Source organism: Leguminivora glycinivorella, chromosome 24, assembly GCF_023078275.1.
Source record: "Leguminivora glycinivorella isolate SPB_JAAS2020 chromosome 24, LegGlyc_1.1, whole genome shotgun sequence".
Taxonomy (NCBI): Eukaryota; Metazoa; Arthropoda; class Insecta; order Lepidoptera; family Tortricidae; genus Leguminivora; species Leguminivora glycinivorella.
In genome coordinates, this window is record NC_062994.1 from 6,725,536 (window position 1) to 6,740,682 (window position 15,147).

At 41.0% G+C, this 15,147-nt stretch overlaps 1 protein-coding gene across 3 annotated transcripts in view; it reads right to left on the minus strand.

Moving 5' to 3' along the window:
* The window catches only part of LOC125238814 (WD repeat-containing protein 7), a 191,326-nt gene that overhangs the window by 137,395 nt on the left and 38,784 nt on the right, over nt 1-15,147 (minus strand). For all 3 annotated transcript variants that reach the window (XM_048146260.1, XM_048146261.1, XM_048146259.1), the window contains exons 18-20: nt 14,049-14,143; nt 13,595-13,679; nt 11,287-11,379 (exon numbers count right to left, since the gene is read on the minus strand). In XM_048146260.1, coding sequence (XP_048002217.1) covers nt 11,287-11,379; nt 13,595-13,679; nt 14,049-14,143 — 273 coding nt within the window. The remainder of the gene's footprint in view (nt 1-11,286; nt 11,380-13,594; nt 13,680-14,048; nt 14,144-15,147) is intronic.

A 15,147-nucleotide genomic window follows, 5' to 3' on the forward strand; every position in this document is an offset into this window, starting at 1 on the left:
TGCCATGGTTCCTCAAAGCTAATATATATTTAAGTTTTAATGACACACTTATTCTGTTTATTGAAATACTTTTGTTTCAAACGGATAAACCCGCAACAAGTCGAACTTGTTAAATTCACAATGCAAATTGTTCTCAGTGGGTCATCGCCCTACGCGACAACATTTCCATCTCCATCATTTAGATGGCTGGCAGTCCTCAACTGTGCGTTTCCAGAAACTTCCAGCCCTACACGGCTAAACTGTGGAATGAATTGTCGCCAGCGATATTTCCGGACCGATACGACCTTCAAACTTTCAAGAAAAGAGAGTACACATATCTTAAAGGCCGGCAACGCACCTCTAACACTTCTGGTGTTTCGGGTGTCTATGGGAAGCAGTGATCGCTTACCATCAGGCGACCTGTCTGCTCGTTTACCTCCTATCCCATAAAAAAAATCATCATCATGTTTGTCCGTCTTTCACGGAAAAACGGAGCGACGAATTGACGTGATTTTTTAAGTGGAGATAGTTGAAGGGATGGAGAGTGACATAGCCTACTTTTAAACGCGAGCGAAACCGCGGGCAAAAGCTACTCCTATAGGTATAAATCCTAGGTTCTAAATTCAAAACGACGAAATTTTTTCTAATTTCATGTATGTATACACCGTGTTTCACTTAACACTAAAAACCTGAAAACAGTTTGTTCAGAATCGAGAGTAGAATCGATTGAGCTATATCTTGATGGGGGTAATATTTTTATTTAAATTTGTATTATTAGTTATTTTTTACGTGCCTATTCTATTGTACTCGTAAGACAACATTGTGTATATCGCATTGCTAGAGGTTGTTTACCTTTTTCAGTATTTAGGGGTATTAATACTGGCTGGTTACTTGGACGATTGTTTTTTCCGCTACGAGTTTGACGTTGTTTGTCAGTTTAATCTTAATGTTTATCATAAGTCATAACAAATTGAACTCGTACCTAATTACAACCTTGTCATTTTGAATATTGGGTTTAAATTTGCTTACTGCGATTACCTGTCCAATTTGAAGTTTACTGTGACAAAGATTTAAAGTGTTTTACAGTGACATCTTAGCTGTCTATTGGTAAGCCTTATGTCGTTGCAGTAACGTATACAAATAAATAGTTTTATGGTTTATGGTGGAAGTTAGCAATTATTTTATTGAGTGTAGAGCTAAAAGTCAAGTAGAGCTGTACAGAAAATTAAAAATTCAATTAAAAAAAAAGTAACCATCAGATTAAAAGATGAATACTCTAGATGAGTTTAAAAAAATAAAAATCAGTTGGGGTGTCTGAGGTTTTGAGTGTTACCGGAAACACGGTGTATATGTATAAACTCTTTATTGTACAAAACACAAAACACAAATATGATACAGGATAGACAGTACAAAGGCGAACTTATCCCTTTAAGGGATTTCTTCCAGCTAACCTTTGAGTAGGTGAAACGTGATGAAGAATGGTAGACAAATATAGCACTTAGTACAACAGTTTATAGGAAAGCCCATAAAAATATAAAAGAGACGAAAACAAAAATAATAAAATAAAATTGGAATAAAAGGTACATCAAATATAAAGAATATATAACAATATATATAGTAAATAAATATATAATTATATATAGTATCTATAACTAGTTACAAACAAGTCATCCATGTTCCGATAGCCACAGCTTTTTTAACTGCCCCTTGAGCGAGGCAACGGACTACGATTTCATACAAAGATAAAGCCTCGGCTAGAAATATATGACTTGTCAGGATGGCGCTGTTATTCTGATGTATGGGACGACAGGTCAGTATAGTATGAAGAAAATAGTTGTAATGAAATTCCGCAAGATGGCGCGTAGTCATTATATTTCTGGTTAGGCTTTAGTTCCATTTTGCAAACACAGACATGACATGTATAAAATCGCCGCCAATAGAAATTGTCAACAATGTAAACAAGCCATTCTATAAAATATAAATATTCTAGGACAATTTTATTATTTTAAAGGTTGAGGATCATAATGTGACATGAATTGATTAAATAACACATGGATTTAGCCAGTATCTGATGAGTTACAATGGAAATTAAAGACATTTTGACTACAAGGTTTGTTTACATTGTTCACAAATTCTATTGACGGCGACTTTACACGACTTTATTCCTCATACGTTAAGGTTATGGATAAAAGCGCTGGTGGCCTAGCGGTATGAGCCTTCGACACGATCCCGAGATCGCGGGTTCGAACCCCGGTTCGTACCAATGAGTTTTTCTGAACTTATGTGCGAAATGTCATTTAATATTTACCAGCCGCTTTTCGGTGAAGGAAAACATCTTGAGGAAACCGGACTAATTCCAATAAGGCCTAGTTACCCTCCGGGTTGGAAGGTCAGATGGCAGTTTCGTAAAACTAGTGCCTACGCCAAATCTTGGGATTAGTTGTCAAAGCGGACCCCAGGCTCCCATGAGCCGTGGCCAAAGCCGAGATAACGCAAGGAGGATGATGACGTGAATACATATTTTTGGCACTATGTCCGCATTTATATTTATTACCTTGACGGTCCGGGAAGGTTCAGTCCGCATTAATATTCAGAGGAATTTGACCTTTATGATAATGCGGCTAAGAACTAATTGGTGTAGGCTGGATCTAGACTGCCTTGATGAGGGCGTAGGCTTTTGTGCGCGGACACACGGGCGGAAAAAATAGTTAACAAAAATTTGTTTCGATACACGTGCAAAAAGGAAATTCGTAACTCGTGTCGATTTAAAACACTCCCTTCGGTCGTGTTTTAATTTATCGCCACTCGTTTCGAACTTCCTCTTTTTCGCACTTGTATCGAAATGTACTATTTCGGGCAATTCAGCTCGTTTGTTGTGCGCGTGCCGCGGCCGCTGCAGGACACCATCGCGAGTGCAGACCTCTGGCCGAAGGGTGTAGTTTTTCGACGGTTCCGGGGCAACCTGCCGAATTCTACGCCCGGACAGACGACGCAACGAAGCCTCGACGTTACGTTGTCACCTAAATCTAGATAATTTGTGATGTGTTGATTTTTTCTTACTTTTGTGTTTATTTTTTATGCTTTTAAGTATTTTTGTTACTCAGCTCAGTGCTTTGGTTTTTACTGTCATACTGTGTAACGTATTTGAAATAAAATAAATAATAAATAAATTTTGGGAATGTGACAATTACGAAAATGGCGCCATAATTTCTAAACTTTTAACACTTTCGCAAGCAAGAACCCGCCTGGTGGGCACTCGTGAACTTTGCTCAGTGAAAAACGATTTTAATTATTCGTTTCGTAAACCAACACCACACAAATGTCATATATACCATAGATCAAGCAAACGTATCTACTTAACGTGTCAAATGAACTCAGTAAAATCCACTGAGTTGTCCGTCTTTAATCTCAGCTTGCAGCTTTCGGGCAACATTTTTTGGAAGTGGAAGTCAACAAAAACATTAAAAATGCCTCGTTACGTGATGCAACACCACAAAAATTATGAACATTAACAACTTCAGTACAAAATGTGACACGCCCGGCCCCTATACAAATAGATGAACTTGTTTCTTCTATCCAAATCTAGTTCTGTGGCCAACACGTATTCTTATCGTCTTTCATTATGTAGCGCTTACATAAAAGAAGTGTCCAGATTTCGTCCGCAACGTGCAAGTAACACTTCTGGAGTTGCAAGCGCCCATAGGCTACGGTGACTGCTTGCCATCAGACGAGCATATTATGATTGTTTGCAACCATAAAATAAAAATTTTGAAAAAACCGTAGTGGACCGATTTTCATGAAACATGGCTAAGAACACTCGACTAACTCAGCCTTCAAACAAAAAAAAAATCTAAATCGGTTCATCCGTTCGTGAGCTACGATGCTACAGACAGACACGTCAAACTTATAACACCCCGTCGTTTTTGCGTCGGGGGTTAAAAATAAATACCTACACATAAATCAGATTTATATTTAACATTCTCTACGCCACTGTGTCCGAATAAGCCGGCTGCAAATGTAGATCGCCTTGAATCGGCATGAATAAATGTAATAATAGTATAATAGCAAATCGAGTGAATTGAGATAATCTCACTCAATTAACGCTTAGCGATTTTAATTGCTTAAATTATGGACAAACTTGATTTGAGTGTGTTAATAAAACTTGTTTTTGAACGTTATTTTGTGTTAATCGTAGTTTAGAAACAAAATCACTTATGGTACCTACTGTCAGCTGCAAAAGCATATGGCGAATTTATCAATGAATTGAAATGAAATGAAATATTTATTTAACATAACGAATTGCAGACTATTAGTTCTATGGTCCCACACTAGGCGAAGCCTGTCCCGTGGAAACCAACCCAAATACAGATTAACAGGCCATGCGGCTTAGGTTTGAAACAATGCAAACTAAGTACCTATTCTAATTAATTTTAAGACTATTCTAGTTAATATTAAATTAGTATTAAACTATTAAACGCGTATGTGCAAGTGCAGAAAGGGGAATGAATTTGTGTGTGTGTGTGTGTATGCGTTGTATGTTTGAGAATTCATTCTTAATTTCTCCATCCACTTTTGCAGCTGATAGTATCTAAGTACCTATGGCATTTAACTCAGCAGTTTAAACAAGCCTATTTTTTTGATCCTTCATTTTAGTGACAATTAAGCGCAAATTGTCATAAAAAATATTGCTTTTTGTATTAATTACATAAACTATAAGCAATAATCTACAAGAAGAACATGAAAAAAGTTGGTTTTCAGACAAATTTTGTTCTTAATTATGGTCACAAAACTGACATCGAGTTAATTTTTGTTAACAACTGTCACTAATTTTGGGTCCCATGTAGGCGACGCATATATGTTTTATGTGAACTGTACGTTAGGATTTATTTATTAAGTTTGTTTACTTATTTTGGTACATGTAACGCCATCTAGATTAAAACTTTGGAATTAAAGCTACATAAAAACAATGGTGGGTAGCGAGCCCAAGTCATGCGCTGCACCTAAGTAAAATGAAGGTAGTTGTACATTTCGCGAACTGAGACCCGCCGCGTTGACTCCTCGCTCGTACCACGGTTTTTGGCATCGTATTTTGGAAATTATGCGTTTTATTTAACCTGTCACCTACAATAAAGTGGTCATTCGAACCAAATCTGTGCTAAAGTGATGCATAGGACACCAGTGCAAAAATCGCAGATTAAAACGCGTAATCAGTATCGCCGCGAACTCGAGTGCACGAATGCGCAAATGGCGAGTACATCGAGCAACGCGCCCGCGGCTACACCCGCGGAACCTATAGTTAATAAATTCCTAGACCTCGGCACCGATAGTCTTAAAGTGAAATCGTCGAAGGATAGGGAACAAGTGAAAATGGAAACACCAAAAAGTGTACGTGGTTCAGTTTCGTCAGTAAAGTCTAAACTATCTACGTCATCATCAATTGCGCGACGTAAGCAATTGGAATTTGAAGCCGCTCAAGCCAAGGCCCAGATTGAGCTGGCCCTTATTGATAAAAAGCTAGAAGCTGATCTAGCCCAAGTTGACGCCGAAGAATCGCAGAGTGAGAATGAGCGCGGTAGTGAAGCGAGCGGAAGCGCGCATAGCAACAGGGCGCGGTCGAACGTCGAACAGTGGTTGAGTCAAGGTCACGACGAAACTACTTACATACCGCAGCCAGAGGCGCCTTATCAGCCACAGCATCACCAGCACCCTGCACCAGCACCCGTCAACTTACCTATAGTCCAGCAACCTGTTCCAAGTGACAGCATTCGAGAACTAGCGCTTACCTTGAAGGATATCATGACGAACTCGTCAGCCAAGCGTGAGGATTGTTTGCTCAGCCGCCTGTCTACGCCACGTGACTTACCTATATTCAGCGGCGACAGCGTCGAATGGTTGCACTTTAAAAAGTCTTATACGGAATCTACCAGAGTCTGTGAATTCTCTGACTCTGAGAACCTGGAGAGGCTACGCAAAGCACTGCGAGGCGACGCCAAGGACACGGTTACCGCACTGCTGATCGGCAACACCCCGCCCGCAGCCGTCATGGAAGCTCTCGAGTTAAGGTTCGGCCGATCGGATGTCATCATCATGAACCTCACGACGCAGCTGAAGAAGCTACCTTCGTTACCCACGTCGTACCAGCATGAGTTGATTGACTTTTCGATAAAAGTAAATAACTGCGTAGCAACAATAGGTGCGCTAAATAAACCTGATTACCTACGCAGTCCCGAGCTCGCATCAGCTGTTCTTAACAAGCTACCGAGCACACTGATTGGTAAATGGACTGATTTCGCATACAAAAGGTTAGAGGAAGACCAGCCTAAGTTGATCCTCATCTCCGAGTTTCTTAAACAAGAAGCACAAATGTTGTCACTAGTTGGAATGACACAAGCACGTGAACAAAGCAAGTCGAGTGAAATAAAAACTACAGCGAAATACTCCGGTGATAACAAAGTTCGTATAACTCGGCCCATATTGACAACAAAAGTCGTCGAGGAAAATAAGAATTGTAAATTTTGCTTAAAGGAATTTCACCCGCTGCCCGACTGCCGTGTTTTCAAACGTGCCATGCGCCGTGACAGATGGAAGTTCGTCAGATCCCAAGGACTATGTTATTGTTGTCTGACGTCACGACACGACAGGGACACCTGCCCTGCGCCCGTGTGCGACATAGATGGTTGTGGACTCGCACACCACAAGATGCTACACTACAAGAAGCCTACGTCATCACAATCAGCTGACGCGGTCGTTGACCCGCCGCCCGAGCCGGCCCCGCGCAGGCTCAGCCGCCGGCCCCCGAGCCCCCGAGCCGGCACCCCGGCCCCCGACACCGTGGCGCACGTTACATCGGATTGTGATAAATCTTCTTGTGAGGACAACGTTATGTTAAAAGTAGTGTCAGTGCAGTTACGTGGACCTAAGGGTACCGTAAGTACCTACGCCCTTTTAGACGATTGCGCATCTGTGTCTATGATAGACTCTGATTTAGCGGACGAGTTAGGTCTTAAAAATCAAAATCCGCGGTCTGTAATGTTTACCGATGCGTTCGGACTCGAGGTGTATCAATCAGCTGTGCCGAACGTTATCGCGCAGATAAGTGGACAAAATAATAACAATAGTTATAATATTAAGTTGCGTAAAGTGTCTAAATTAAATTTACCAGCTCAAAACTTGTCTGCACTTAAAAGTTTAAATTGTAAACGTTTATCTCATATTAAGGAATATGTGTGTAAAAGTCGAGTTAAACCTCGTATTCTCATTGGGGAAGATAATTATTACCTAATCGCTCCGATACAAATAATTCATGGTAGTGAAACCGAGCCCTATGGATCTCTGTGCAAGTTAGGATGGTCAATTCATGGTAATTGTGGTCGCACTCACTCTAACGCTGCCAATGTGTTCCATCTCAGTCACACAGATGGCGAAAATATAGGTGAACTAAATGATTTAATTAAACATTCTTTTTCCCTAGACTCCATAGGAATTTCAACCTTACGCCGTGAAAATAGCGATCATTTAAGGGCGTTGCAGATCCTAGAAGATTCAGCGCGCCTTATCGGAAATCAATGGGAAGTGGGTCTGCCGTTCAAGAAGGACGTATTCGCCATGCCAGACACACGCGAAGCTGCCCTTACGCGCCTACAGTCTTTAATGCGCAAGTTTGTTAAAGATCACGCGTACGCAGATCGCTACCGAATGGAGGTAAACAAACTGTTTGCCGCTGGCTACGCACGTGAGCTCAAGGAAAATGAACTTTCGGCCGACCGCATATGGTATCTCCCGCACTTCGGAATTCAGAACCCCAACAAACCTGGTAAGTTGAGACTTGTTTATGATTGTGCTGCAAAAGTAAATGGGAATTGTCTTAATAGTTATTTGTTAACGGGACCAGATTTATATAATTCACTTATGGGGATTATGTTGAGATTTCGTGAGAATAAAATAGTTATAATTGGGGACATTAAGGACATGTTTTTAAGGGTGAAAATAAGGCCCGAAGATCAACATGTACTTCGTTTTTTATGGCAGGAAGCTCCGGGCTCGCCCGTAAAAACATGTGTTATGCAAAGTCTATTGTTTGGTGCCACTTGCAGTCCTTTTATAGCACAATTCATTAAGAATAAAAATGCATCTAGGTATGAAGATTTATATCCGGAGGCAGTAAATGTTATTGTAAATAGTCATTACATGGATGACTGTTTATATTCAACTAGCAGTGTAGAAAATGCAGTCAAGTTGGTTGAACAAATTACTCTTATTCACAAGAGCGGTGGATTTGAGATACGAAATTGGTCAAGCAATAGTCAGGAGGTATTGAAAAATATACCTACTGACGCGCTCGCGCAAACAGCTGTTCACTTCAAGGACGGAGTTATGAACACAACCGAGCGCACCCTAGGGTTAATGTTTCATCCTTCAGATGATACTTTTGGATTTAAGATTTCATTTAATCGTGTCCCTCAGGAGGTATTAAATGGATCCGAGGCTCCGACGAAAGCAAAAATGCTTAGCCTCATCATGTCAGTTTATGACCTTCACGGTTTTTTATCGCCTTTTATTATAAAGAGCAAAATAATATTTCAGGACGTTCACCGTAGTGGCGTGGAGTGGAACGACCACATCCGACCGGAGGAGCACGCGCGCTGGGTAAGGTGGCTCGACGAGCTTAAACTACTAGCGTCGCTGCGCATCCCTCGACACTACGCGGCCGCGGGGCCATGGACGCCATGCTACGATGATTCTGCGGATGGGGTAAGTGACCCCACCATCATACATACCGAATTACATGCATTTTGCGATGCCAGTAGTAAGGCATATGCTGCTGTTGTTTATTGGCGCTTTGTTTGCTCAGATGGAACTGTAAATGTATGTTTTGTGGCGAGTAAAAGCAGAGTGACCCAACTTCGTCCGGTCTCTATACCGAGGCTAGAGCTTCAAGGTTGCTTGCTCTCTGCTCGTCTGGCCGCCACAATACAGAGCGAGCACAAAGACATTAAGCCAAACAAACGATATTTCTGGACGGATTCAAATACCGCCCTCCAGTGGATTCGCAGTGACCCTAGAGACTTTAAACCATACGTCGCTCACCGCCTCGGTGAGATTGACGAGTTGACCAGTGCGTCAGAGTGGCGTTACGTCCCCACGTCCTTGAACGTAGCCGACGTAGCCACTCGTGAGGACGCGCCACCACTGCAGTACGATGACGTATGGTTCCAGGGGCCAAACTTCTTGCGTGAACGCGAAGGTGAGTGGCCCAAGGATCTCAAGAGCTCCAAGCAGCTTGAGGAGGCTATTTGCGAACGTAAGGTCATTAATGTGGTATCCTCAGCCGACTGTACTAGTACGTTGCCGGTACCTAACGAAAATTACTTTTCGTCGTGGATTCGATTACTTATGACTACTGCACGGGTATTGTTGTTTATTAAAAAATGTCAGCATAAATGCGATCGAATCGACACCGAACTGTTACAATCGGCAGAGGACTTGTTGATTAAAAAATGTCAACATGATTCATTTCTTACAGAAATTGCCTGTTTAAGGAACAATAAGCCGTTATCGAAAGATAGTCGACTGCTACAGTTAACGCCCTATCTCGACGATGCGGGCCTACTACGTGTAGAGGGCCGTATCGACAAGACTGTTGGAGTCAATGAGTCTACGAAGAGACCAGTGATTCTTGATGGCAAGCATCGAATCACCAGACTGCTCGTAGAACACTACCACAGGCGAGCACTGCACAGAGCTCAAGAACTGGTAGTTAATGAGCTAAGGCAGCGCTATTGGATTCTGCAACTGCGACCAACTGTACGCGCAGTCGCAGCCCATTGTCTGCTGTGCAGATATCGTCGCGCCACGCCGCAGCCGCAGCGTATGGGCGACCTGCCCGCAGCACGGCTGCAGCACAACCGTCGTCCGTTCTCGTTCACCGGGGTCGACTTTTTCGGCCCCATGGAGGTAACCGTAGGTCGTGGTAGGCAGAAACGGTATGGAATGTTATTCACATGTCTGACCATTCGAGCCGTACATGTCGAAATAACGGAAAACCTTACCACTGACTCTACCATAATGGGTTTGAGACGGATGATAGCACGCAGAGGTACCCCTACCATGATATACTGCGATAATGGGACCAATCTTAGAGGTGCCCACATGGAATTGAAACGCAGTATCGCTGAACTAGACAGCGATGCCCTGCGCAATGATGGACTCGTGAGAGGAATTGAGTGGAAATTTATTCCCCCGGGCGCCCCAGAGATGGCTGGCGCGTGGGAACGAATGGTGCGTACTTTTAAATCATCCCTCCGAGCTGTACTCAAGGAGCGCGCCCCACGGCCAGAGACCCTTTCAACATTGATGGCTGAAGTTGAAGCCCTCGTCAACAGCCGTCCTATCACGTACGTATCGGTAGATCCTAACTATCCTGAAGCTCTGACCCCCAATCACTTCTTGATTGGTACGTCCTCAAATGGACCAGCGTTTGGTAAGTACGAGAATGGCGACCTCCAGTTAAGACGTCAGTGGCGGATAGCGCAACGTCTAACTGATATGTTTTGGGCACGTTGGCTCAAGGAGTATTTGCCAACACTTCTTCCGCGACAAAAATGGACGCGCGAAAATCGCTCCTTACAGGTAGGAGATTATGTAATTATAGTCGAACCTAACTTAGAACGTGGATCATGGCGGCACGGAATAGTGAGTGCGACACACGTTGGTAATGATGGGCGTACTCGCGTTGTTGACGTCCGTACGCGCACGGGCATTTTACGCCGCCCCGTCACACGCGTCGCCTTACTTGCACCAGAGATGGCTCGTGATGACTAGTCATCACTAAGGGGGTGGGATTGTAGGCGACGCATATATGTTTTATGTGAACTGTACGTTAGGATTTATTTATTAAGTTTGTTTACTTATTTTGGTACATGTAACGCCATCTAGATTAAAACTTTGGAATTAAAGCTACATAAAAACAATGGTGGGTAGCGAGCCCAAGTCATGCGCTGCACCTAAGTAAAATGAAGGTAGTTGTACATTTCGCGAACTGAGACCCGCCGCGTTGACTCCTCGCTCGTACCACGGTTTTTGGCATCGTATTTTGGAAATTATGCGTTTTATTTAACCTGTCACCTACAGGGTCCCAGTTTCTGAATATTCCCGTAAACGTCGTCATATGTTACACTACATAAATTTTCCGACCTGTGTAAATAACACAGTATACAGCATACATTTGTATCGTATATAAGCAAACATAGTCTATAAGCAAATATGATGTAAAGGTCCTTTCACACGACGCATCCCTGTAAATCCTACCTTTTTTCTCCATGTGGCCCTTCAGCTGTTCCGCCTTTGCCTGCAGTTTGGTCTGGACCGTCTCGGCACCCTCTTTCATCTTCGACAGGATACCTAGAAATGAGAAAGTCTTAGACAAACCCACACAAAGTATAAACAAATACTAGGAGACCATAAGCTGTGCACGGATTATGTGAATCTCTCAAGTAAACATTGTCGCTTAAGCGCATTTTCAGAAATTGGGACACAAAGTTAGTGACATTTGTTAACGAAAATTAACTCGATGTCAGTTTTGTGAAGACAATTAAGAATAAAATTTGTCTAAAAAAACAGCTTGTTTCAACAACTAGGGAACAAATCAAATTATTTTATAGAATATTTTTGATTTGTTCTTTTTTCAAGTAGTCACACTACTATCTATAAATTATGTATGATATGTGTATGATATCTATTTCAATTTATAGCTTTTTTCATGTTTTAAATATAGATTATTGCTGATAGTTTATGTAATTGACAGAAAAGCAATATTTTTATTGAAATTTCATGCTTAATTATTTATTGTCGTCATAAAACTGACATCCACTTAATTTTTGTCAACAATTGTCACTAATTTCGTGTCCCAATTTTTGAAAATGCCCTTACCACAAGGAAGAAATTTGCTCCTCTTTAATCGACTAACCTGGCCGGCAAGCACGGTCGCGTGATAAATGATATAACGTCAGGCCGTCCTTTTCGCACTATTTTTAAGTGCGATAGGGACTCACCGATGCGATAAAGTTTATCAAACTAGTGTGCTACGCCTGACACACACAATGTGGTACCTTTTGCTTCAGACTGGCACATATGCTTAAAAGTAAATGAATTCTTCTTTTGTGGAAAGCCACATGTTTAAGTTCACGATAAAAAAATAAGTCTAACAATCCTTTTTCACATCGGTATATACCTTATCCAAACTATTTATGTAGGTGTACTCACTACTTACTTAGTTTTATCAAAGAGGATCAAGTATTATAGAGAGTTACAGTCAAAGTAAAATATGTAATCACAGTGCATAGACTGCCATCTCTCGACACAGGCTTAAAACTTTTGAACCTCAGTTTTGACAATTTGGCCCATATTCTTAACTTTATATGTGTTAAAACGACAATTATTAATATTAGCGCCATCTAGCCGAGCGTCCCCCAAAGGTAACGTCATCTAGGCCACCGTACCTTTTTCTATATGGTTCTGAGGTAGGTACGTGTTTTTCCTAGACTGTAGTTGTCTATACGGAGTTACATTAGCATTTTCAGAATTTGAGTCCCCCCAATTAGCAAAAGTTGTTAACAAAAATTAACTCACTGTCAGTTTTGTGACGACAATTAAGCATAAAATATACTTTTTTCACATTCATAACGTAGATTATCGCTTAAAGTTTATGTAATTAACACAAAAACAATATTTTTATAGAAATTTCATGCTTAATTTTCGTCACAAAACTGACAGTGAGTTAATTTTTGTTAACAACTTTCGCTAATTGGGGGGTCCCAAATTCTGAAAATGCCCATATATATCGTCACTACTTTTAAAAACTTGTATCTTCGTCTGTCAATGAAAAGAAAATTGTAGTAAGTATGTATGAAATGCATATAGACTTACTGCGTTTTAACTTTGAGAAGCAGCGCGGAATATGAGATTTTTTCAAATTAGTGACGATATGTCTTTGGTTTTATTTTAAAATTAATGATCATATTAGTCTAACGAATACGTGATACTTTACCATGTTTATCTTTCTCTTTCAATATCCTCTCCATATCGCCAGCCTTGTCTTTCACGCGTCCGAAGAAATCTATCCGTTTCAGTTAGCGTGCAATGCAATGTTGTACATTTAAATATACATATCAACATAAAAATATACCGACCGGTCGGCCGGTTTAACGACCGGTCTGGCCTAGCGAGTAGTGACCCTGCCTGCTACGCCGCGGTCCCGGGTTCGAATCCCGGTAAGGGCATTTATTTGTGTGATGAGCACAGGTATTTGTTCCTGAGTCATGGATGTTTTCTATGTATATAAGTATTTGTATATTATATATATAGTTGTCTGAGTACCCACATCACAAGCCTTCTTGAGCTTACCGTGGGACTCATTCAATCTGTGTAAGAATGTCCTAAGTATAAAATTTATTTATTTATTTATTATACGTAGGCGATCACTACTGCCCATGCACACCCGAAACACCAGAAATTTTGGAGCCCTTTGAGGGTAGATTTTGTTTACAATTATTCAAATACCTAAAGATAAAGACTATGGAGAAGTCCCATGACCTTCAATTGTACATTAATATCTTACCGGATATCCTTTTTGTGGCGTCAGGGCTTGCAGATTGCGTGAGAGCGGCCATAGTCATGTATTCGCTGGTGATTAGACCGGCAGCCTGCCAAAAAATACAGTAATCGAGCATTTCCTTTTTCTAATGAACACAAGTTAAATTATAATCTATTGAAAATATTTTTTAGCTGTGACCTGGGTGGCCGAGCGGATAAATAGGCATCTCCCGCGATTGGAGAGTACGCTGGTTCGATTTCAGCCTCAGGCACCAGAGGACTTGGTCACTTTTTCTTTCATATGTGTAATTTATTTCGGTTTCATTTCTTTTTTGTCGCTTGATTGTCGCTAGATGTCACTTAACTATGCCTATAGAAATAACTCGCATTTACTGATGTATGGAATTACAACTCTTCCCTTATTCCTCTATGGTTGACACTACGTTTTAAAATAAGCCGTCAGTTGGCTAAACTTTCACCTCCAAAGTCCCAGGGCTCATGGCGGAATACTCTTCGCTCAGCAACTCGACAATAAGCCCTTCGATATCGAAGAAGAGGATGTGGCTCTCCGGATCTGTGGACAAAATAAAAATAAGTTAATATTCGAATAGCAAATAGGCTACTTGACCCTTTTTTAGGGTTCCGTAGTCAACTAGGAACCCTTATAGTTTCGCCATGTCTGTCTGTCCGTCCGTCCGTCCGTCCGTCCGTCCGTCCGTCCGTCCGTCCGTCCGCGGATAATCTCAGTAACCGTTAGCACTAGAAAGCTGAAATTTGGTACCAATATGTATATCAATCACGCCAACAAAGTGCAAAAATAAAAAATGGAAAAAAATGTTTTATTAGGGTACCCCCCCTACATGTAAAGTGGGGGCTGATATTTTTTTTAATTCCAACCCCAACGTGTGATATATTGTTGGACAGGTATTTAAAAATGAATAAGGGTTTACTAAGATCGTTTTTTGATAATATTAATATTTTCGGAAATAATCGCTCCTAAAGGAAAAAAAAGTGCGTCCCCCCCCCTCTAACTTTTGAACCATATGTTTAAAAAATATGAAAAAAATCACAAAAGTAGAACTTTATAAAGACTTTCTAGGAAAATTGTTTTGAACTTGATGGGTAACGTAGTTTTTGAGAAAAATACGAAAAACTACGGAACCCTACACTGAGCGTGGCCCGACACGCTCTTGGCCGGTTTTTTTAAAGTATGTATTATATTATTAATTACTGTCTAATTAAACGAAAAAAAAATAGTACCATATTTTATTACGACTTAAAAACCCGCAAAAAAAAAATTTTAAGTTTACTTTTACGTGATCAGGCAAAAACAACATGAGCCATATTAATCTATAGAATATCTATGACATGACGTCAGTATATTTAGAAAAAATATTTCACATTGTCACACCCGTCAACGACTATGAATTTTAATACAATAGAGGTTGCTTCTATGGAGATCAGATTACTACCACTAATTTCCATAGTTGATCTGAATTATGTGACGTCACTCCATTGGCCAACACCGTTTTCGGAGTCCATAATTAAAAAAAAAACATACACACATCTTTAATTAAA